Source organism: Hypanus sabinus, chromosome 3 (assembly GCF_030144855.1).
Source record: "Hypanus sabinus isolate sHypSab1 chromosome 3, sHypSab1.hap1, whole genome shotgun sequence".
Taxonomy (NCBI): Eukaryota; Metazoa; Chordata; class Chondrichthyes; order Myliobatiformes; family Dasyatidae; genus Hypanus; species Hypanus sabinus.
Window position 1 is genome coordinate 2,563,777 of NC_082708.1, and position 25,149 is coordinate 2,588,925.

At 46.4% G+C, this 25,149-nt stretch overlaps 1 protein-coding gene across 2 annotated transcripts in view; it reads left to right on the forward strand.

The window, feature by feature from the left end:
* Positions 1 to 25,149, forward strand: part of smpd1 (sphingomyelin phosphodiesterase 1) — a 72,534-nt gene that overhangs the window by 31,712 nt on the left and 15,673 nt on the right. The window contains exon 6 of one of the 2 annotated variants that reach the window (XM_059963533.1): positions 3,486 to 6,601. The exons of the other annotated variant lie outside the window; for it this stretch is intronic. Coding sequence (XP_059819516.1) covers positions 3,486 to 3,889 — 404 coding nt within the window. The 3' untranslated portion in view covers positions 3,890 to 6,601. Of the gene's footprint in view, positions 1 to 3,485; positions 6,602 to 25,149 lie in introns of those variants that run through there. 2 annotated transcript variants of the gene reach the window in all.

Genomic DNA, 25,149 nt, shown 5'->3' on the forward strand with positions numbered 1-25,149 from the left:
ATTCTATTCCTACTCTCACTGTCGCGTGGCACAGACGGTAATCCCGAGATTACTACCTTTGCGGTCCTTCTTCTTAACTGCCTTCCTAACTCCCTATACTCTCGTTTCAGAACCTCTTCCCCTTTCCTACCTATGTCATTAGTACCTACATGTACCACGACCTCTGGCTCCTCACCCTCCCACTTCAGGATATCTTGTATGATAATGCATTTTGGTAAAAGGAACATTAGTGTGGACTATTATCTAAATGGGGAGAAAATTCAAACATCAGAGGTACAGAGGGATTGGGAGTCCTCATGCAAGACTCCCAGAAGATTAATTCACAGGTTGAGTCTGTGGTAAAGAAGGCAAATGCAATGTTGGCATTTATTTCAAGGGAAATAGAATATAAAAGCAAGGAGATAATGTTGAGCCTTTATAAGACACTAGTCAGGCCACACTTGGAGTATTGCTAACAGTTTTGTATCTCAGAAAGGATGTGTTGTCATTGGAGAGAGTCCAGAGGAGGTTCACAAGGATGATTCCAGCAATGAAGGGGATAACACAAGATTACTTGACAACTTTGGGCCTGTACTCACTGGAATGGGGAACTTATTGAAACCTGCTGAATGTTGAAAAGACTAGATAGGGTGGATATGGATAGGATGTTGCCTATGGTGGGGGTATCCAGAACTAGAGGGCATAGCCTCAAAATTGAGGGGAAGGAGGAATTTTTTTAACCAGAGAGTAGTGAATGTATGGAATGCTCTGCCACAGCTGTGGAAGCCAAGTCTGTGGGTTTATTTAAAGTGAAAATTGATAGTTTCCTGTTTGGTCAGGCATCAGATGATAGGGTGATAGGGCAGGTGTATGGAGTTGAGTGGGATCCGGGATCAGCCACGATGGAATGGCGGAGCAGACTAGATGGGCCGAATGGCCTAATTCTGCTCCTATCTTGTGGTCTTCTGTCTCCCTCCCTTCTTAAAAAGTGGACCTTACAATTATGCCTCTTGTTTGAGCCATTTCCACCCTGGAAAAGTCTCCGGCTGTCCACTCCATCTGTGTCTCTTGTCATCTTCAAGTCACCTCTCACTGTCTTTTGCTCAAAAAAGAAAAGCTGTCGCTTCCTCAACTGATCTTCATGAGACACTCTCTCTAATCCGGGCAGCCTGCTGGTAAATTTCCTCCGCACCCTCTCTTAAGCCTTGCACATCCCTCCTATAGTAGATGACGAGAAGTGAACACAATACTCCAAGTACTCCAAGATGGGGGTCTGTATTTGTCTTGGACGTGAGTCAGTGTTACTGGTAGTGTACAATGCAGGCACTCGCCAGCCAGATACGCTCTCAAGGCAAATGGGTTCACCCTGTAACGGGTCGGGATGAGGGTGTGGGAGAACAGATGTGTCCAGCTCAGCTGAGGGTTTGAGTTTTGAGTTTTCTAAGAACATGGAACAGTACATGAGAGGGCACAGTTTTATGGCTAACACGAGCGAGCGCAGGTTTAAGGTGCTTGGAAGTAGGTACAGAGGAGATGTCAGGGGTAAGTTTTTTACGCAGAGAGTGGTGAGTGCGTGGAATGGACTGACGGCAACGGTGGTGGCAGATACAATAGGGTCTTTTAAGAGACTTTTGGATAGGTACATGGAGCTTAGAAAAATAGAGAGCTGTGGGTAAACCTAGTAATTTCTAAAGTAAGGACATGTTCGGCACAGCTTTGTGGGCCGAAGGGCCTGTATTGTGCTGTAGGTTTTCTATGTTTCTAGTACAGACAGGAACTGGCCTTTCAGCACATACTGTTACTGAACCAATTGAATTAGTAATCAAATGGCCAATTGAACTGATCTCTGCCTACACAACGTCCATGTCCTTCCATTTTCCTCACAGTTGTGTGCTTATCAATAGGTTTCAAAGGTACATTTAATGTCAGAGGAATGTATACAATATACATCCTGAAATTCTTCTTCTTCGCAAACATCCACAAAAACAAAGGAGTTCCCCAAAGAATGAGTAACGGTTAAATGTTAGAACCCCAAAGCCCCCCCAGGTCCCCCACCCATGCATAAGCAGCAAAGCAACAACCCCCCCCCACCCCGACAAAAAGCATCGGCGCCCCCACCAAGCACTCAGGCGTGCAGCAAGCATCAGTAAAGACACAGACTTGCAGTTCCCCAGAAACTACTCGTTCACCCGGTGTTCAACATACCACAGGCTCTGTCTCTCTTCCTTATAAGGGAAAAGAGGTGTCCCTGATTCACAGCGACAGGGGAGACACAACAAAGAAACTCGCTGACTTATGGTGTTAAAAATTGCTTCTGAGCTCTGTGCCCGAAGAACTCGGGCCTGAGGGCACACGACCAGCAGCCCGCTCGCTGCTTACAATCTTCCGTCTCCCACGACGTGTCAGGCGGCAGCGGCCCTGAATCCGCCCACCTCCTGGCACCGTGAAGGCTCGCTCGTCGTCCAGGCCGCTTCCTTGGCAGATCGAAAAGCAGGCGGTCATGTGGCCTCCAGAGGGGGTCCCATTTCCACAAAGAACTGAAGTCGGTGTGCAACTCCAGATCAGGGTCCTCAAAAGAACCCTAAAAAGGGAAAAAAGAGATATTAAATACAGAAATGGAGCTGTTTCTGAAGATGCAAGCAAAGGAGTTGTCATTAGACGCCATCTAAATGTTTTTAAAAGCCCCTAATGTATCTGCCTTTACCAGCAGCTGGGCAGCACATTTCAGGAACCCACCACTCTCTGTGTTTTTAAAAAAAATACTTCCCCTCACATCTCTTTTAAAATTAGCCCCTTTCAATTAAATGCCTGCCTTACAAAGGGAGCCTTTTCTGGATGGCTGCCAGTGACTAGTGGAGTTTCACAGGGGTCTATGTTGGGACTGGTTCTTTTTATGTTATATGTCAGTGATTTGGATAATGAAATTGATGCCTTTGTTGCAAAGTTTGCAGATGATACAAAGATAAGTGGAGGGGCAGGTAGTTTTGAGGAAGTTGAGAGGCTACAGAAGGACCTAGAGAGATTAGGACACTGGGCAAAAGAAATTGCAGATGGAATACGGTGTTGGGAAGTGTATGGTCAAGCATTTTGGTAGAGGAAATGAAAGGGTTGACTGTTTTGTAAATGGAGAGAAAATACAAAAAACTGAGGCACAAAGGGAGTTGGGAGGCCAAATTCTGTTCCTATATCTGATGGTCTTGTATTCAACTCCGGGAAGAAGATACGGTCCATCTACCCTATCTAAACCTGCCATGATCTTATAAACATCTGTCAGATCTCCCCCCAACCTCTGCTGCTCCAGGGAAAACAACCTCCAACAGCACATGCCCCCCTCCCCCACCCCAATCTGGGCACATCCCGGTAAACCTCTTCCGTGCCCACTCCAAAGCATAACATCCCTGTTACAATGGGGTGAGCAGGACTATATTGAGCCATGTTGACCCTTAGCAATGTGAGCTTGTGCCCTTGACTGTCGTTCTCAGTCCTGTCCTTGTGCTGTGTTGCAGGGTATCGGATTTATCAGGTTGATGGCAATTACCTGGGGAGCTCGCGATCGGTGCTGGATCATGAGACTTACATCCTGAATCTGACCCAGGCCTATGCGAGTGGGCGCCCCAGCTGGACTCTCCTATATCGACTGCGGGAAGCCTACGGCATGGACTGGGCCTTCCCTGCTGACTTTAATCACCTCATCACTCGCTTCCAGAAGGAGGAGCGTCTCTTCCAGTTGTACTGGTTCCTGTATCACAAAGGCCACACTGCAGAGCTGTGCAAGGACGCCTGCAAGACGGCCACCATTTGTGCCCTCCGCACCGGCCGTTCAGACGACCCTGAACTTTGCCGGGATCTGCTTGAGGAGCTGGATTATGGACAGATTCAGAGGGCCTGGAAACTTCGGAGAATGTGCTGAACCGTGTCAGACTAACCAGTGAATCTCAGGACCAGTCAACCTCCAACCATTTGTACGATAGCGGGCAGGAGTGAGGGGAGAGGCAGCAGGCACCCAGGCACTGGGTTCCAAGGCCTTGCAGTTCCGGGGGTAGTGATGGTGCAAAATGGGGGATGAACCGATACCTAATGTCTTTGAAACACCAGTGTGGTGATGAGACAAAGCATCCTGAAGTCCATTCACCCCACCCACACCCACATCCCCCTGCACCCAACTAGCCTCCTCTGTCCCTTCCTGCACCCAGACCAGTCTCTCTTACCCCCATCTCCCTTTCTTACCCCCTGCACCCTGACCAGTCTCTCTTACCCCCTGCACCAGACGTCTCTCTTACCCCCTGCACCAGACGTCTCTCTTACCCCCTGCACCAGACGTCTCTCTTACCCCCTGCACCAGACGTCTCTCTTACCCCCTGCACCAGACGTCTCTCTTACCCCCTGCACCAGACGTCTCTCTTACCCCCTGCACCAGACGTCTCTCTTACCCCCTGCACCAGACGTCTCTCTTACCCCCTGCACCAGACGTCTCTCTTATCCCCTGCACCAGACGTCTCTCTTATCCCCTGCACCAGACGTCTCTCTTACCCCCTGCACCAGACGTCTCTCTTACCCCCTGCACCAGACATCTCTCTTACCCCCTGCACCCAGACCAGTCTCTCTTACCCCCTGCACCCAGACCAGTCTCTCTTACCCCCTGCACCCAGACCAGTCTCTCTTACCCCGTCTCCCTTTCTTACCCCCTGCACCAGACCAGTCTCTCTTTCCCCCGTCTCCCTTTCTTACCCCCTATATCCAGACCAGCCTCTTCCTGCTACCCACTCTTCATCTCCCTCTTCACCCAGCTCACCTCTCTTGCCTCAGCCTCCCTCCATTGAAGGGACCAGTTCCATGGGATTCCCGTGCGGTGATTGTCCGTGCATTGGTCCCAGGCTCAGGGACAGTTGGAAAGGGTGGAGGTGTTCATTTCCTCACATCGTCTTCATCAGGATCAGTCTGCTGATCTGTCCCGAGCTCTGCAGGCCAGAGGGAACTTTTTTACACGAGACAGTTGCTGATTTTCACTCCTCTTGTGTGTGGGTGTGAAGATTAGAATAGCTGAACTGTCCTGACAGTGACATCTTTCAGTGCAGAACCTGCAGAGCTTCCGAGAGTGGAGCTGTGTGTGATGGGACAGTGTGGAGGGAGATTCACTCTGTGTCTGACCCCAGGAGTGTGTGATGGGACGGTGTGGAGGGCGATTCACTCTGTGTCTGACCCCAGGAGTGTGTGATGGGATGGTGTGGAGGGAGTTTCACTCTGTGAGTATGTGATGGGATGGTGTGGAGGGAGATTCACTCTGTGTCTGACTCTGTGAGTGTGTGATGGGACGGTGTGGAGGGAGCTTCACTCTGTGTCTGACCCCGGAACGGTGTGGAGGGAGCTTCACTCTGTGTCTGACCCCGGGAGTGTGTGATGGGACGGTGTGGAGGGAGCTTCACTCTGTGTCTGACCCCGGGAGTGTGTGATGGGATGGTGTGGAGGGCGATTCACTCTGTGTTTGACCCCGGGAGGGTGGGACGGAACAGTGTAGAGAGAGATTCACTCTGTGTCTGACCCTGGGAGTGTGTGATGGGACGGTGTGGAGGGAGGTTCACTCTGTGTCTGACCTCTTTTTCTTTCCATACAAAATATCTTTATTACCAATTCAGTGTTACATATACAAAACAGTGACTAACACAATTACTTCACTATAAATAGAGAATACACATTAAACCAAAATGTTTCCATCTCTATCAATGATGGCATTTACACCCCGCGGAGCCCAGCGGTCCCAGAACACCTCTAAGGTCGCCGTGGACTGTGTGTGTCCCTTCTCCATATTTACCCAGACACGAACGTACCCCCTAAATTTCGCCAGGCAGTCTTCCCGGGCAGATCCTCCCGCCACCCGTTTCCAAGACCCACGGATGGCTGATTTCGCCAGCCCCAGGAACAGGTTAACAAGGACATTCTCATCCCTCCGTGACCCCTCCTTACTGTATGACCATATATAAATAGGGTGGGGCTAAAATGCAACCAGAAGGTGAGAAGCAGCCCACCCAGATACGCAAAAAGGGGTTGCAGCCATACGCACTCCATGTACATGTGGTACACAGTCTGTGTCTGACCCTGGGAGTGTGTGATGGGACAGTGTGGAATGAGCTTCACTTTGTGAGTGTGTGATGGGATGGTGTGGAGGGAGATTCCCTCTGTGTCTGACTCTGAGTGTGTGATTGGACGGTGTGCAGGGCGATTCACTCTGTGTCTGACCCCGGGAGGGTGGGACGGAACAGTGTAGAGAGAGATTCTCTCTGTGTCTGTCCCCAGGAGTGTGGGACGGAACAGTGTAGAGAGAGATTCTCTCTGTGTCTGACCCCGGGAGAGTGTGATGGGACGGTGTGGAGCGAGATTCTCTCTCTCTGACCTGTGTGGTTCCTGTGCTGCTATGTGTTCCTTCGTTAAATGTGTGTGATAACTCTGTTCTACCTGCACTAACGTAATTCACTTTAATGAACTTGAATTCGTGCCAATACTTCTAGATTGAAGCCTTGAACCGTAATTATGAATGTTTGAGTGATAATCTGATGAAATCGAGTGCAGTGATGATTATACTGATCAAATGGTGTGTGTTCCAGACAGATGCAATAAACACTCATTACCTCTGTTTCCTGCTGACCCTCAGTGAATGATTGACACATCTTGTCGATTGATTACAGCCTGTTACGGGAAATGGACTTTCAGAGTGACGGACAGCAAAAAGCCCTTCCCCAAGGCAGTAACCCTACACTCGAGAAGGCCAGCAGTCTGCAAGGAACTTGTCTTTGTGGGATACCAGATTCATATAGGCCCTTTGGCCCAACTTGCCCATGCTCAGGAAGGTAGTTTGAACAGCTCCTTCCTAAATCTTTCTCCTCTCTCTTACAACCTCGTCCCCTAGTTTTTGACTCCCGACACTGGGGAGAAGACTTTCCATCCACTGAATCTCTGCCTCTCATAATTTTAAGATCGCTCCTCATTCTCCAACGTTCCAACAAATAAAGCTGTCGCCTGGCCAACTTCCCCCAATGACCCAAGCCCTCTCGTCCTTGTAAATTTTCTCTGCACTGTTTCCAGTTTAGCTACACTTTTCCAATAACAGGACAACAAAACCTGTACCCATCTCCCAAATGTGGCCTCAGCAATGACTTGTACAACTGCAGTATCGTGCCAGTTCCTTGACTGCTGAAGGCCAATTTGCCAAATGCCTTCTTCACCACCCTGTCTACTTATGATGCACTTAATACTCCCGAGTGGCCTACCATTCATAGTACATGTCATATGTTGGTTTGACTCTCCAAACTGCATCACCTCTCGCTTATCCATATTGAAATCAATTTGCCATTCTTTGACACACTGCCCTGACTGATCAAGACCTCCTGGTGATCTAGGATAACTGATTGAGCCTTGTTCATTTGCATCCAACTCTTTTATATAAACTACAAATAACAAGATCCCAACACTGGCTTACCGCTAGTCACCAGCCTTCAGTCTGAGGAACACCCCTCTGAGCCAATTTTCAATCTGCCTCACTTGCTCTTCCAGGATTTCATGGGACCTAACCTTCTTGACCAACTTAACATGTGGGAACCTCATCAATGTCCTTGCAAAAGTTTACATAGACAACATTCACAGCCCTACCCTCATCTATTTTTTTTGTTGCATCAAAAATTCAAAGATTCGCCAAGCACAATTCAGTGATGCCCACAGCGTCACACCGACCAATGTCTAATTGTGCCGTGAGTTCATCCACCTTATTCCAAACGCTATGCGCATTTAAATACAGCACTTACAGTCTTGCATTCTTTGCCCTTCTGAATTTTGCCTCCCTGGTACAATTTAACTCTTTGTACCCAGTCATTGGCTTTTCCTTCCTTACATTCCTGTTACGGCCATCATTTGCTTTTAAACCTGCTGCCTCATCCTCAGCTCTATCATACCGTTTCCCATTCCCCTGCCATATTAGTTTAAACCACTCCCAACAGTTCTAGTAAATCTGCCCACAAGAATATAAAGAGACGGGAAGAGGCGGTTGGCTCACAAATAGAGGAAGCTTGGAGACAGTGCGAGAGGGAGGGTAGGCAGGTGATAGAGAAGGGATATACTCAGACTGATGGTTTGAAATTTGTCTGTTTTAATGTGAGGAGTATTATGAATAAAGCAGATGAGCTTAGAGTGTGGATCAGCACTTGGAGCTATGACGTGGCAGAGACTTGGATGGCTCAGGGACAGGATTGGTTACTTTGAGTACCAGGCTTTAGATGTTTCAGAAAGGACAGGGAAGGAAGGAAAAGAGGTGAGGGCGTGGCACTGCTGATCAGAGATAGTGTCACGGCAGCAGAAAAGGAGGAAGTCATGGCGGGATTGTCTCCGGAGTCTCTGTAGATGGTAGTTAGAAATGGAGAGAGGTCAATAACTCTACTGGGTGTTTTTTATAGACCACCCAATAGTAACGGACATCGAGGAGCAGATAGGGAGACAGATTCTGGAAAAGTGTAATAGTAACAGGGTTGTTGTGGTGGGAGAATTTAATTTCCTCAATAATGATTGGCATCTCCCTAGAGCGAGGGGTAGAGATGGGGTGGAGTTTATTAGGTGTGTTCAGGAAGGTTTCCTGACACAATATGTAGATAAGCCTATAAGAGGAGAGGCTGTACTTGATCTCATATTGGGGAATGAACCTGGTCAGGTGTCAGATCTCTCAGTGGGAGAGCATTTTGGAGAAAGCGATCCCAATTCTATCTCCTTTACCATATCTTTGGAGAGGGATAGGAACAGACAAATTAGGAAAGCGTTTAATTGGACTAAGGGGAAATATGAAGCTATCAGACAGGAACTTGGAAGCATAAATTGGGACCTGATGTTCTCTGGGAAACGTATGGTAGAAATGTGGCAAATGTTCAGGGGATATTTGCGTGGTGTTCTGCATTGGTACATTCCAATGAGACGGAAAGGATGGTAGGGTACAGGAACCATGGTGTACAAAGGCTGTTGAAAATCTAGTCAAGAATAAAAGAAAAGCTTATGAAAGGTTCAAAAATCTAGATAATAATAGAGATCTAGAAAATTATAAGACTAGCAGGAAGGAGCTTAAGGATGAAATTAGGAGAGCCAGAAGGGGCCATGAGAAGGCCTTGCGAGCAGGATTAATGAAAACCCTCAGGCATTCTACAAGTATGTGAAGAGCAAGAGGATAAGACGTGACAGAATAGGACCAATCAAGTGTGACAGTGGAAAAGTGTGTATGGAACCGGAGGAGATAGCAGAGGTATTTAATGAATACTTTGCTTCAGCGTTCACTACGGAAAAGGATCTTGGCAATTGTAGGGATGATTTACTGCAGATTAAAAAGCTTGAGCATGTAGACATTAAGAAAGAGGATGTGTTGTAGCTTTTGGAAAACATCAAGTTGGATAAGTCACCAGAACCGGATGGGATGTACCCCAGGCTACTGTGGGAGGCGAGAGAGGAGATTGCTGAGCCTCTGGTGATGATCTTTGCATCATCAATGGGGACGGGAGAGGTTCCAGAGGATTGGAGGGTTGCGGATGTTGTTCTCTTATTCAAGAGAGAGAGCAGAGGTAGCCCAGGAAATTATCGACCAGCGAGTTTTAATTCAGTGTTAAGTTGATGGAGAAGATCCTGAGAGGCATAATATGGTCAGGAATAATCAGCATGGCTTTGTCAAGGGCAGGTCGTGTCTTACGAGCCTGATTGAATTTTTTGAGGATGTGACTAAACACATTGTTGAAGGTGTTAAAAACCCCGTAACTGGGTCACTTACCAGCAAAGATAGAGGGGTCCGTTGAAGTCTGATGGTACTATTTTTTAACAGTATTTATTAGTAAAAATACACAAAAATAATATCAATGCAAACATACAGATAATATACGTCGTCAATACTAAATCTAAAAGCACGGGTATAATAATAATCAATAAGAAATAGCTCTATCGTTGTCTAGGGGATAATGTATTGTCCGATGGAAATATAAAAGTCACTCAGTTCATAAAGGCTTCAGCCTTTGGGGACCGCTGGGTTTTCAATTGTTGGAGAGAGAGAGGGGTTTTAGAAACTTGCCAGCTTTCCTTTATCCGCTCTTGATCCGTATTCGTCCTTTAGCGAGGCTGTTCCGTGGAAGACTTGTCATCCGGGCAAGGATGGACTCACACACGAGTCCCCACCGGTCTCCTGGTGCGTCTGAAGGGGTTGTTCCCCAGACCCTCTTTTATCCTTACTCACGGGGTCTCAGATGTCAATCAGGTTGGGATGATGCAATCCCTCAACCAGCCCACTCTGGTCATCCCCTGAGGGCTTCAATGAATGGGACAGTACTCAATACACAATTCCGTCTCCCAGAGACAATGGCCGTTATCCGTGGCTTTGTATCGCTGAGGCCAGGACCCACATTCCAAACCCTTGTGGATCCTGCATGTCTCTCTGTCTCTCATTCCCTGAGTCCCAGACCCAAATTAATAGCGATCTTGTGATTCTCACAAAGGAGGGGGCTACTTTGTACCCTTCGGCCCCTCAGCGTTGTGGCACATTCGTAACACCCCCTTCCTTCAAAGTGTTTTTACCATCGGTAAAAACGAAGTAATACAGAGTCTTACAGGATTTTATAATCTAACACAATACAAAAGTGTTTTTTTTCCCACTACAGAGTAATACAGTTATACTTTCAATTCAGCATCTAAACAGTTAATGATTACATTGTCACTTCCTTTAATATCTTAACATCTTGTACCTTACTAAAGTCTTGTAGCATCAGACTTCAATTTAATAACCATCTTTTTTTTCCCTTCAGCAAACAAAAACTAAAGAGTTGTGATCTTAGCTTACGTGTATACTACAAAAGTTCATGCAAATACTAATCTTCATTGTTACTTCCAAACTTAACAGTCAATCTTCAATGGGGGTTGTCTTTATTATTCACATGCTTTGCCGAAATCCCTTAAAACCGGATCCTGTTATTTAAAACGGCATCCCGTCAACCCTCGCCCCCTTTCCAGTTAACTCCCACGTGGTGAGCTTGTGCACCCTGGCGAAATAGGCTTCCGCCTGCTCCTTTCATAGGAGTTATTTTATCAACAATGCGTTCCAAACTTAGACCATTTTCCGAAGATCCACACAATTCTTTAAGTTTAAGCAAGTTGCTAGTTTTCTCTTCAGGACCCTTCAGGCTATTAGTTCTCAATTTAAGATCTGAAAGCGATCCCCCTTTGTTCAAACAGCATTTCGAATTCTGCTTTTTCACACCACACTCTTGAATAACAATAGTGTGTGGGGCACCTTTACATTCCAACTCAACCTGTAAGTGATTCACAGGCACCGCGTTACCAAGCCATTGTCTCTGTAGCCTGGTGGCTACTTCTGACATCAATCCAGACTTAAAATTTTCTTCATTCAACTTGGGAAGTACACTTTTCCCTTTTCCTTCAATAATAATATTCACCTCACCACCTTTTATCTCCTCACTAACTTTTAACACACCTTTGAGCACAAACAACTGGGAACTCTCACTTCCAAGGTTACCAAGGTTAACCCTTTCTTCACTGAACCAAGTCCATCTGACCCACAAGGACTGCATTCCTTTTCAACTGAATCAAATACCTCAGCCTTTTTCTGAGCTCCATTACTAGGTTCAGTACCACGTGCATCCCCATCTTGGACACACTCAAACGGGACATTTGCCTCTTCCAGGCTTTCAATACCCGTACCCTTTTCAAATTCTAATTTCCCCTGATTCTCCCAGTTACTCTCTGGGCAACTCCCTTCCGGAGTAAACTCAACCCCGCGGGCTGAAACAACCTCATCTGCCAACTCAGGAGACTTCTTCAAGGTAATGGTATCCTTTTCATCTAGGGCTGTCCTCATTTCATTATCGGGAACACCTTTAGAATTTTCAACTTCTTCAAACAGTTCTGCCAAACCAGACAGATCATCCATGTCCAACTCTGGACCTTTTAACAGCTCTAGCTGTTTCTCATCTTCATTTCGTGCCTCTAGAACTTTTCTCCTCGCTAAGGGCAGGTCTACCCCGTCTCCCTTACTCTCTTTCACTTTACTACTCTCTGTTTTACCACTCTTTAAACCCTCATGGTACAGGGTTGGTAAAAACGTCTCGGCCAAATCGATACTGGCCTTATTTAAACTGCTCTCATTCTCAGCTGCCTTTTTCAACATGCTGCGAGTGATGCTCATGCGGGATAGATCTTGGAATCTAGGGGTGGGACCTCAACACTCACCGGCTGTCTCGTCAGCTCCATGGCCGACCAAACCTTACCACCGGCTAAATCATTACCAAGAAGGACGTCCACGTAAGTTCTCGGGAATTCTGATCGCACCCCCATTTCAACTGGTCCAGATACCAGCTCACAATTTATAATGATCCTATGCAAGGGCACCGTTTCCGTCCCTTTTCCTATTCCTTTCAAAGCTACCATTCCCGTCTTGCGACCAAAATCCAGTACCTTACTGCTAATCAATGTCAGTTCAGCTCCCGTGTCTCTCCAGATCCGTACTGGAACTGGTGTGTCTCCCTCTTTCACAGACACGGTTCCTTTTGACAGACATGTCTCAGACCCTTCTTGTACTCTGTCTACCTGGGGCTCTCTTGTCAATTTTCTGATTACCACAGCACATCCTATAGGAACTGCTGCTTTCCATTTTTCTGTCTCCTTTCTCGGAGCAAGGCACCTAGATGCAATATGTCCCCCCTTTCCATAATTAAAACAGGTCAAGCCAGGAACTCTCCTGCCATCTTGCCTCTCCTCCTCAATCTTACCATTAGCTCCCGGCAGGACCTCTGCCTCAGCTGGTGGGCTTTCTCTACCATTCCCACGGTCTCTCTGGTAACTTCTATTCGAGTTGTCTTGTGGGTTAGGGCATATTCATCTGCGAACCTAGCAAATTCGGAGATGGAATTATTCGGCTTCTCATTCAAATACATCCGGATATCCTCCGAAACACAACCTTTAAATTCCTCAATCAGAATTAACTCCCTGAGACGTTAAAATCTTCTTCCACTATTTCTGCTGCACACCAACGATCCAAGAGCACACCCTTCTCATAGGCAAATTCGGTATACGTCTGATTCCACCCTTTCTTTAAATTTCTGAACTTTTGTCTATAGGCTTCAGGTACCAATTCGTACATCCGAAGAATGGCCTCCTTTACTTTTTCATAATTCTCAGACTCTTCCTCCTCCATGGACAACGCCACATATGCCTGTTGTGCCTTCCCTTTTAACACACTTTGTAACAGCGCCACCCACTGCTCTTTGGGCCACTTCTGATTCACTGACACCTTTTCAAAATGCAAGAAATAACTATCAACATCCGTCTTCTCGAACGGAGGTACTAACCTCAACTCCCGACTAACATTAAACCGCTCCTCTCGGTCTGACCCTTGAGCTCTTTGCTCTTGCCTTAACTTCTCCATGTCCAAGTCATGTTGCCTCTGTTTCTCTTTTTCAGCTGCTTCCAGCTGTTTTAACTGAATTTCATGCTCCCTTTGTTTCTCAGCTCTTTCCTGCTCCCTCTTCATGCTCCCATTGCTTTTCGGCTCTTTGCTGCTCGTTTTCCTTTTCAGCTGCTTCCAGCTGCTTTAACTTAATTTCATGTTCCAACCTTAACCTTTCCAACTCTAACTGAGCCGTCCCACTGGTTGGTACCTTGTCAGGGATATTTTCCAATGCCTCAGCTGAAAACGCATTCTTCACAATATAATACTGAGTTATGACCCTCCGCACCTCCCGCTTTTTCATTGACAACCTCACCTCTGTGAGGTTTAGTCCTTTCACAATATTTATCAATTCCGACATTTTATGGCTGCCTCTAGAGTCGGGTTTTCTATAAATTCATCCACGTCCATCTTTGCTGGTTTCCCATCTGGCTACCCGCACAACCAGACCCACGTTTGGACTTAAGCCCGATTCACTGGCCCTCCAATTTGGTATCAAATCTCTAGACGAGATCCCCACTTTGTTACGAACCCCGTAACTGGGTCACTTACCAGCAAAGATAGAGGGGTCCGTTGAAGTCTGATGGTACTATTTTTTAACAGTATTTATTAGTAAAAATACACAAAAATAATATCAATGCAAACATACAGATAATATATGTCGTCAATACTAAATCTAAAAGCACGGGTATAATAATAATCAATAAGAAATGGCTCTATCGTTGTCTAGGGGATAATGTATTGTCCGATGGAAATATAAAAGTCACTCAGTTCATAAAGGCTTCAGCCTTTGGGGACCGCTGGGTTTTCAATTGTTGGAGAGAGAGAGGGGTTTTAGAAACTTGCCAGCTTTCCTTTATCCGCTCTTGATCCGTATTCGTCCTTTAGCGAGGCTGTTCCGTGGAAGACTTGTCATCCGGGCAAGGATGGACTCACACACGAGTCCCCACCGGTCTCCTGGTGCGTCTGAAGGGGTTGTTCCCCAGACCCTCTTTTATCCTTACTCACGGGGTCTCAGATGTCAATCAGGTTGGGATGGTGCCATCCCTCAACCAGCCCACTCTGGTCATCTCCTGAGGGCTTCAATGAATGGGACAGTACTCAATACACAATTCCGTCTCCCAGAGACAATGGCCGTTATCCGTGGCTTTGTATCGCTGAGGCCAGGACCCACATTCCAAACCCTTGTGGATCCTGCATGTCTCTCTCTCATTTCCTGGGTCCCAGACCCGAATTAATAGCGATCTTGCGATTCTCACAAAGGAGGGGGCGACTTTGTACCCTTCGGCCCCTCAGAGTTGTGGCACATTCGTAATATAGGTAAAGCAGTAGATGTAGCATATATGGTTTTCAGCAAGGCATTTGATATGGTACCCCTTTCAAGGCTTTTTGAGAAAGTAAGGAGACATGGGATCCATGGGGACATTGCTTTGTGGATCCAGAATTGGCTTTTGCACAGAAGGCAAAGAGTGGTGTAGATGGGTCATATTCTGCAAGGAGGTCGGTCACCAGTGGTGTGCCTCAGGGATCTGTTCTGGGACCTCTTCTCTTTGTGATTTTTATAAAAGACCTGGATGAGGAAGTGGAGGGATGGGTTAGTAAATTTGCTGATGACACAAAGGTTGGAGATGTTGTGGATAGTGTGGAGTGTTGTCAGAGGTTACAGTGGGACATTGATAGGATGCAAAACTGGGCTGAGAAGTGGCAGATGGAGTTCAACCCAGATAAGTGTGAAGTGGTTCATTTTGGTAGGTCAAATAAGATGGCAGAATATAGTATTAATGGTAAGACTCCTGGCAGTGTGGAGGATCAGAGGGATCTTGGGGTCCGAGTCCATAGGACACTCAAAGCTTTTGCACTGGTTGACTGTGTGGTTAAGAAGGCATACGGTGTATTGGCTTTCATCAACTGTGGGATTTTTAAGAGCTGAGAGGTAATGTTACAGCTATATAGGACCCTGGTCTGAGCCCACTTGGAGTACTGTGCTCAGTTCTGGTCACCTCACTACAGGAATGATGTGGAAATTATAAAAAGAGTACAGAGGAGATTTACAAGAATGTTGCCTAGATTGGAGAGCATGTCTTCTGAGAACAGGTTGAGTGAACTTGGCCTTTTCTACTTGTAGTGATGGAGGATGAGAGATGATCTGATAGAGATGTATAAGATGATGAGAGGCATTGATCGTGTGAACACATTGGTATTCAGAAGACTGCAGAGGAATTCATAGCAATCTGTCAAATGTTGAAAGGCCTTGATAGAATGGATGTGCAGTGGATATTTCTTTAGTAGGGGAGTCAGGGACCAGAGGGCACAGCCTCAGAATAGAATAGTAATTTTAGTACAGTAATGAGGAGGAATTTCTTTAGCCAGAGAGGGGTGAATCTGTGGAATTTGCTACGGATGCCAAATCATTGGGAACATTTAAGGCAAGGGTTGATAGATTCTTGATTGGTCAGGGCATGAAGGGACACGTGGAGAAGGCAGGAGATTGCGGCTGAGAGGGAAATTGGATCAGCCATGATGAAATGGCAGAACAGATTCGATGGACAAAATGACTTAATTCTGCTCCTATATCTTATGGTCTTTGGTTTAAGGTCAGAAGGTAAATTAGTCATCTGGAGTCCATGGTCTACACCCCATGATTCTGAAAGAGGTAGCTGTAAGGATTGTGAAGGCATGAGTGATGATCTTTCAGGAAGCAATAGTCTGGCATGCTTTTGGAGTACTGGGAGTTGGAATGTGCCAAGACAGTGAGTGGGAAGACGAGAAGCAGCAAAGATTTAACTTGGGTCTGTGGCTGAAGATTTAAAAAGGTTGCACTTTGTGGTAGTTTACAGAGTTGGTCTGTGCCCAATCAGGGAACAGAAAGGGCAAATAAAAATAAGGCAGGGGTAGTGGAGCAGCCGTTGTGTGAGTGTTGGAGTGGCTTTGGCTCATCAGGCTTGGGCGAGGCAAGTATCTGGTAACCTTCTTTATTCCTTTAATCTGTTGTGTTAGTGTGCTGAGAATGGCTCAGTGTGAGAGATGTGGAGCCTCTGGACTTGCGGTGTCCCAAGCTGCATCTCCTGAGAGAATTTGTTTAAGGAACTGTAACTGTAGCTGTACGACTTTTGGCTCCTATGAGGAAGTGATAGATGTCAACCCCAGGTTGCAGGACGCAAGTAACTTGGTGACTGTCAGGAGAAGAAAGGGAAATGGACAGACAGTACAGAATTCCCCTGTGGCTGTTCCCCTCAATAATAGGCATAATGCTTTGGATAATGTTTGGGTGGTGGGGGGGGCGACCTACCGGGGAAGACACTGAGTCTGGAGCTGTGGTTCAGGAGAGAAGAGAGGTGATGAAGACTGCAGTGTTGATAGGAGGTTCCATAGCCAGAGGAACAGAGACTGCATTCTGTGGACGCGATGGAGACCCCCGGGTGTATGCTGCCTCCTGGGTGCCAAGGTCAGGGATGTCTTGGATTGGTTCCATGACATTCTAAAGGGGGAGGATGATCAGCCAGAAGACTTGGTGTAGATTGGCACCAATGGCATGCGTAGGAATGGTGAGGAGGTCCCGAAGAGAGATTTTAGGGAGCTGGATAGAAACAGGACTAGTAACTCTGGATTGCTGCTTGTGCCATACGCCACTGAGGGTGAGAATAGGATGATTTGGCAAATAAATGTGTGGCTGAGAACTGGTGCAGGCAACAAGGGTTCAGATTTATGGATCATTGGGATTTCTGGGGAAGGCATGACCTGTACAAAAGGGACAAGTCACACCTGACCCCAAAGAAGACCAAAATCCTTGTGGGCAGGTTTACTGGAGCTGTTTGGGAGGGTTTAAACTGATTTGGTAGGGGGCTGGGAACTGGAGTGATGGGGCTGAGGCTTCACAAACAGGCAGTATGTAGTGAGACTGCCAGCAAGGAGAGGTTGATGATGGGGTAAAGGTGTAGTCAACAGGATGCCTTGCCTTGCCAGTTCCAGAGATGGGGGGGGGGGGGGCTAGTCTATGAGGAGAGATTGAGTTGTCTAGGACTGTACTCACTGGAATTCAGAAGGCTGAGAGAAGATCTTATGGAAACACAAAATTATGAAAGGAATAGAGGCAGAAAAATTGTTTCCACTGGTAGGTGAGACTAGAACTAGGGGACATGGCCTCAAGATTCAGGGGGAGTAAATTTGGGATGGAGATGAGGAAGATCTGCTTTTCTCAAAGAGTGGTGAATCTGTGGAATTTTCTGCCCATTGAAGGTGTGAGGGTTACCTAAGTAAATATATTTTTGGCAAGGTTGGAAAGATTCTTGCATAGTAGGGGAATTAGGGTTACTGGGGGAAAGGCAGGTAGGTGGAGATGAGGCCATGGCCAGATCAGCCATGATCTTATTGAATGGCAGAGCAGGCTCAACAGGTCGAATGGTCAAATTGTAGAATTTAGACAGAGCAGTACAGCCTGGGGTCAGACCCTTCAGCCCACAATATTGTGCCAACCCAAAGGCAAGGTGAGGCGCTTTACAGGGTGGGCTTGCCGTGATCGTAACCAAAAGGCATTGGGTCAGAATTAGGCCATTCAGCCAATTGAGTCTGCTCCACCCTTCTATCCTGGCTGATTTATTACCTTCTCAACCCCATACACCTGCCCTATCACCATATCATTTAATGCCCTGACTGATCAGGAAACTATCAACTTCTGCTTTAAATATACTCATGGACTTGGCCTCCACTGCTGTCTGTGGCAGAGCATTCCACAGATTCACCACTCTCTGGCTAAAAAAATTCCTCCTTACCTCTGTTCTGAAAGGTTGCCCCTCAATTTTGAGGCTGTGCCCTCTAGTTCTGGATACCCCCACCATAGGAAACATCCTCTCCACATCCACCCTATCTTGTCCTTTCAACATTCGGTAGGTTTCAATGACATCCCCTTGCATTCTTCTCAATTCCAGTGGGTACAGGCCCAAAGCTGCCAAATAGTCCTCACATGTTAACCCCTTCATTCCCAGAATCATCTTCATGAACCTCCTCTGGACTCTCTCCAATGACAACACATCCTTTCTGAGATATGGGGCCCAAAACTGTTGACAATACTCCAAGTGCAGCCTGACTAGTGTCTTATAAAGCCTCAGCATTATATCCTTGCTTTTATATTCTATTCCCCTGGAAATAAATGCCAACATCGCATTTGCGTCCTTTACTACAGACTCCACCTGTAAATTAACCCTCTGGGAGTTTTGCATGACTCTGAAGTCCCTCTGCATCTCTGATGTTTGAATCTTCTCCCCTTTAAGATAACAGTCTGCACTTATTGACACCCTGATTAATCAAGAAACTACCAACCTCCACTTTAAATATACCCAATGACTTTGCCTCCACAGCCGAATGTGGCAATGAATCCTACAGATTCATCATTGTCTGGCTGAACAAATTCCCCCTTATCTCTGAGTAGTGAAGGCCAGCATGCCAAACATCACCTTCGCCACCCTGTCTACTATCCAGGAAAGCAGACAGTGTGCCTCTTTCAGGGAACTGTGAACTCCTCAGTTCCTGTGTTCTGCTCACTATGTAAATTCTAGTCTGGCTTAATCTCCCCAAACACTTTTTGGATTGGAAGCCATTTGCCAATCTGCAGCCCACAGATCCAGCTGCTCAAGATCCCCCGTTATGTTTCATAACCTACACTGTCTACAACACCAGCATATTTTAGTATTACTGGAAAAATTACTAACCATGCCTTGTACGTTCACACATAAAATGCTGGAGGAACTCAGCAGATCAGGCAGCATCTATAGAGATATCTTTCCACCCTGCCCTCCCTCCCTCCCCCACCTTTCTGCTTTCCACAGGGATCACTCCCTATACAACTCTCTTGTCCATCTGTCCCTCCCCACAGTTCTCCCCCCTGGCACTTACCCTTACAAGTAACACCTGCCCCTACACTTCCTTCCTTACTACCGTTCAGAGCCCCAAACTGTCCTTGCCAGTGAGGTGACACTTCACGAGTGAGTCTGTTGGGGTGATATACTGTGTTCAGTGCTCCCAGTGTGGGCCCGAGGTAGATTCAGAGGCTGCTCCACCGAGCACCTATGCTCTGTCCACCAGAACAAGTGGACACACATTTTAATTCCACGTCGCATTCTCATTCCGATGTCAGTGTGTGGCCTGCTCTACCGCCCGATGAGGCCACAGCACCTTGTATTCCGTCTGGGTACCCTCCAGACGGATGGCACGATCATCAATTTCTTGAAATTCAGTAATTTCCCTTCATTCCCCAATCTTGTCTCCCTCTCACACACAGAAACACAGAAAACCTGCAGCACAATACAGGCCCTTCGGCCCACAAAGTTGTGCCGAACTTGTCCCTACCTTAGAACTATCTAGGATTTACCCATAGCCCTTTATTTTTCTAAGCTCCACGTAGCCATCCAGGAGTCTCTTAAAAGACCCTATCGTATCCTCTGTCACTGCCACCGGCAGCCCATTCCACACACTCACCACTCTCTGCATAAAAAAACTTACCCCTGACATCTCCTCTGTACCTACTTCCAAGCACCTTAAAACTATGCCATTTCAGTCCATGGGACTTGTTTCCAAAATGCATCAGGCTTGTTTAGATGCTCCTTTGAACTTTGTAGAACATAGAATACTACAGCACATTACAGGCCCTTCAGCCCACAATGTTGTGCAGACCCTCAAACCCTCCCTCCCATATAAACCCCCACCTTAAATTCCTCCATATACCTGTCTAGTAGTCTCTTAAACTTCACTAGTGTAGCTGCCTCCACCACTGACTCAGGCCGTGCATTCCACGCACCAACCACTCTCCGAGTGAAAAACCTTCCTCTAATATCCCCCTTGAACTCCCTCCCCTTACCTTAAAGCCATGTCCTCTTGTACTGAGCAGTGGTGCCCTGGGGAAGAGGTGCTGGCTGTCCACTCTGTCTATTCCTCTTAATATCTTGTACACCTCTATCATGTCTCCTCTCATCCTCCTTCTCTCCAAAGAGTAAAGCCCTAGCTCCCTTAATCTTTAATGATTATAATCCATACTCTCTAAACCAGGCAGCATCCTGGTAAATCTCCTCTGTACTCTTTCCAATGCTTCCACATTCTTCCTATAGTGAGGCAACCAGAACTGGACACAGTACTCCAAGTGTGGCCTAACTAGAGTTTTATAGAGCTGCATCATTACATCACGACTCTTTAACTTTATCCTTCGACTTATGAACGCTAACACCCCATAAGCTTTCTTAACCACCCTATCTACCTGTGAGGCAACTTTCAGGGATCTGTTGACATGTACCCCCGGATCCCTCTGCTCCTCCACACTACCAAGTATCCTGCCATTTACTTTGTACTCTGCCTTGGAGTTTGTCCTTCCAAAGTGTACCACCTCACACTTCTCCAGGTTGAACTCCATCTGCCACTTCTCAGCCCACTTCTGCATCCTATCAATGTCTCTCTGCAATCTTTGACAATCCCCTACACTATCTACAACACCACTAACCTTTGTGTTGTCTGCAAACTTGCCAACCCACCCTTCTACCCCCACATCCAGGTTGTTAATAAAAATCACGAAAAGTAGAGGTCCCAGAACAGATCCTTGTTGGACACCACTAGTCACAACCCTCCAATCTGAATGTACTCCCTCCACCACGACCCTCTGCCTTCTGCAGGCAAGCCAATTCTGAATCCACCTGGCCAAACTTACCTGGATCCCATGCCTTCTGACTTTCTGAATAAGCCTACCATGTGGAACCTTGTCAAATGCCTTACTAAAATACATATAGATCACATCCACTACATTACCCTCATCTATATGCCTGGTCACCTCCTCAAAGAACTCTATCAGGCTTGTTAGGCACAAACTGCCCTTCACAAAGCCATGTTGACTGTCCCTGATCAGACCATGATTCCCTAAATACCCAGAGATCCTATCTCTAAGAATCTTTTCCAACAGCTTTCCCACCACAGGCGTAAGGCTCACTGGTCTATAATTACCTGGACTATCCCTACTACCTTTTTTGAACAAGGGGTCAACATTTGCCTCCGTCCAATCCTCCGGTACCATTCCCATGGACAACGAGGACATAAAGATCCCAGCCAGAGGCTTAGCAATCTCTTCCCTCACCTCGTGGAGCAGCCTGGGGAATATTCCGTCAGACCCTGGGGACTTAACCGTCCTAATGTATTTTAACAACTCCAACACCTCCTCTCCATTAATATCAACACGCTCCAGAACATCAACCTCACTCATGTTGTCCTCACCGTCATCAAGTTCCCTCTCAGTGGTGAATACCGAAGAGAAGTATTCATTGAGGACCTCGCTCGCTTCCACACCCTCCAGGCACATCTTCCCACTTTTATCTCTAATCGGTCCTACCTTCACTCCTGTCATCCTTTTGTTCTTCACATAATTGAAGAATACCTTGGGGTTTTCCTTTACCCTACTTGCCAAGGCCTTCTCATGCCCCCTTCTTGCTCTTCTCAGCCCCTTCTTAAGCTTCTTTCTTGCTACCCTATATTCCTCAATAGACCCATCTGATCCTTGCTTCCTAAATCTCATGTATGCTGCCTTCTTCCACCTGACTAGATTTTCCACTTCACTTGTCACCCATGGTTCCTTCACCCTACCATTCTTTATCTTCCTCACCAGGACAAATTTATCCCTAACATCCTGCAAAAGATCCTTAAACATCGACCACATGTACTCATCATGTTTTCCCTGCAAAAACATCATCCCAATTCACACCCGCAAGTTCTAGCCTTATAGCCTCATAATTTGCCCTTCCCCAATTAAAAATTTTCCTATCCTCTGTGATTCTATCCTTTTCCATGATAATGCTAAAGGCCAGGGAACAGTGATCACTGTCCCCCAGATGCTCACCCACTGAGAGATCTGTGACCTGACCCGGTTCGTTACCAAATACTAGATCTAATATGGCATTCCCCCTAGTCGGCCTGTCAACATACTGTGACAGGAATCGGTCCTGGACGCACTTAACAAACTCTGCCCCATCCAAACCCTTGGAACTAATCAGGTGCCAATCAATATTAGGGAAGTTAAAGTCACCCATGATAACAACCCTGTTATTTTTGCACCTTTCCAAAATCTGCCTCCCAATCTGCTCCTCGGTATCTCTGCTGCTACTAGGGGGCCTATAGAATACCCCCAATAGAGTAACTGCTCCATTCCTGTTCCTGACTTCCACCCATACTGACTCAAAAGAGGATCCTACTACATAACCCACCCTTCCTGTAGCTGTAATTATATCCCTGACCAGTAATGTCACCCCTCCTCCCCTTCCCCCCCTCTCTATCCCTTTTAAAGCACTGAAATCCAGGAATATGAGAATCCACTTTGAATAGAACTTTTTGGCTGCAATGAGCAAAAAGTTGTTTGGAGAAAAAAAGTGTAGAATTTCATGAAAAGAACCCCTCTCCAACTGTTAAGCACAGGGGTGGATCGATCATGCTTTGGGCTTGTGTTGCAGCCAGTGGCACGGGGAACATTTCACTGGTAGAGGGAAGAATGAATTCAATTAAATGCCAGCAAATTCTGGAAGCAAACATCACACTGTCTGTAAAAAAACTGTAGATGAAAAGAGGATGGCTTCTACAACAGGATAATGATCCTAAACACACCTCAAAATCCCCAATGGACTACCTCAAGAGGCACAAGCTGAAGGTTTTGCCATGGCCCTCACAGTCCTCCGACCTAAACATCATCGAAAATCTGTGGATAGACTTCAAAAGAGCAGTGCATGCAAGAGGGCCCAAGACTCTCACAGAACTAGAAGCCTTTTGCCAGGAAGAATGGGTGAAAATACCCCAACAAGAATTGAAAGCTGTGATACTTGCCAAAGAGGGTGTTACTAAGTGCTGACCGTGCAGGGTGCTGAAACTTTTGCTTTGGGCCCTTTTCCTTTTTTGTTATTTGGAAACTGAAAGTTGGAAATAAAAAAAGTTTTCTTGCTTATTACAGAAATGTGTCATCTGTAACTTTATGCCTTTTGGAAATCAGTTCATCTTTTACTCAATTAGCTATTCACAGTAACAGAAATTTTGACCGGGGTGCCCAAACTTTTGCATGCCACTGTAGCTGCAATGTTACCTCTCGGCTCTTAAACTCAATCCCACGATTGATGGAGGCCAATGCACTGTAAGCCGCCTTAACCACAGAATCAACCTGCACAACAGCTTTGAGTGTCCAAAGGACTCGGACCCCAGGATCCCTCTGACCCTCCACACTGCCAAGAGTCTTACCATTAATACTATATTCTGCCAACATATTTGACCTACCAAAATGAACCACCTCACACTTATCTGGGTTGAACTCATCTGCCACTTCTCAGCCCAGTTTTGCATCCGGTTAATGTCCCACTGTAACCTCTGACAGCCCTCCACTCTATCCACAACACCCCCAACCTTTGTGTCATCAGCAAATTTACTAACCCATCCCTCTACTTCCTCATCCAGATCATTTATAAAAATCACAACGAGGAAGGGTCCCAGAGCAGATCCCTGAGGCACACCACTGGTCACTGACCTCCATGCAGAATATGACCCGTCTACAACTACTCTTTGCCTTCTGTGGGCAAGTCAGTTCTGGATCCACAAAGCAATGTCCCCTTGGATCCCATGCCTCCTTACTTTCTCAATAAGCCTTGCATGGGGTATCTTATCAAATGCCTTGCTGAAATCCATATACACTACTTCTACGGCTCTACTTTGATCAATGCGTTTAGTCACATCATCAAAAAATTCAATCAGGCTTGTAAGGCATGATCTGCCTTTGACAAAGCCTTGCTGACTATTCCTAATCAAATTATGCCTCTCCAAATGTTCATAAATCCTGCCTCTCAGGATCTTCTCCATCAACTTACCAACCACTGAACTAAGACTCACTGGTCTATAATTTCTTGGGCTATTTCTACTCCCTTTCTTGAATAAAGGAACAACATCTGCAACCCTCCAATCCTCTGGAACCTCTCCCGTCCCCATCGATGATGCAAAGATCATCACCAGAGGCTCAGCAATCTCCTCCCTCACCTCCCACAGTAGCCTGGGGTACATCTCATCCAGTCCCGATGATTAAACCAACTTGATGCTTTCCAAAAGCTCCAGCACATCCTCTTTCTTAATATCAACATGCTCAAGCTTTTCAGTCTGCTGCAAGTCATCCCTACAATCACCAAGATCCTTTTCCATAGTGAATACTGAAGCAAAGTATTCATTAAGTACCTCTGCTATTTCCTCTGGTTCCATACACACTTTTCCACTGTCACACTTGATTGGTCCTATTCTCTCGATGCTTATCCTCTTGCTCTTCACATACTTATAGAATGCCTTAGGATCTTCCTTAATCCTGCTTGCCAAGGCCTTCTCATGGCCCCTTCTGGCTCTCCTAATTTCATTCATAAGCTCCTTCCTGCTCACCTTATAATCTTCTGGATTTCTATCATTACCCAGTTTTTTGAACCTTTTGTAAGCTCTTCTTTTCTTCTTGACTAGATTTACAACAGTCTTTGTGCATCATGGATCTTGTACCCTACCATCCTTTCTAAGTCTCATTGGAATGTACCTACTCAGAACCCCACACAAATATCCCCCTAACATTTGACACATTTCTTCCGTACGTTTCTGAGAACATTGGTTTCCAATCTATACTTCCAAGTTCCTGCCTGTTAGCCTCATATTTCCCCTTACTCCACTAAATGTTTCCTAACTCG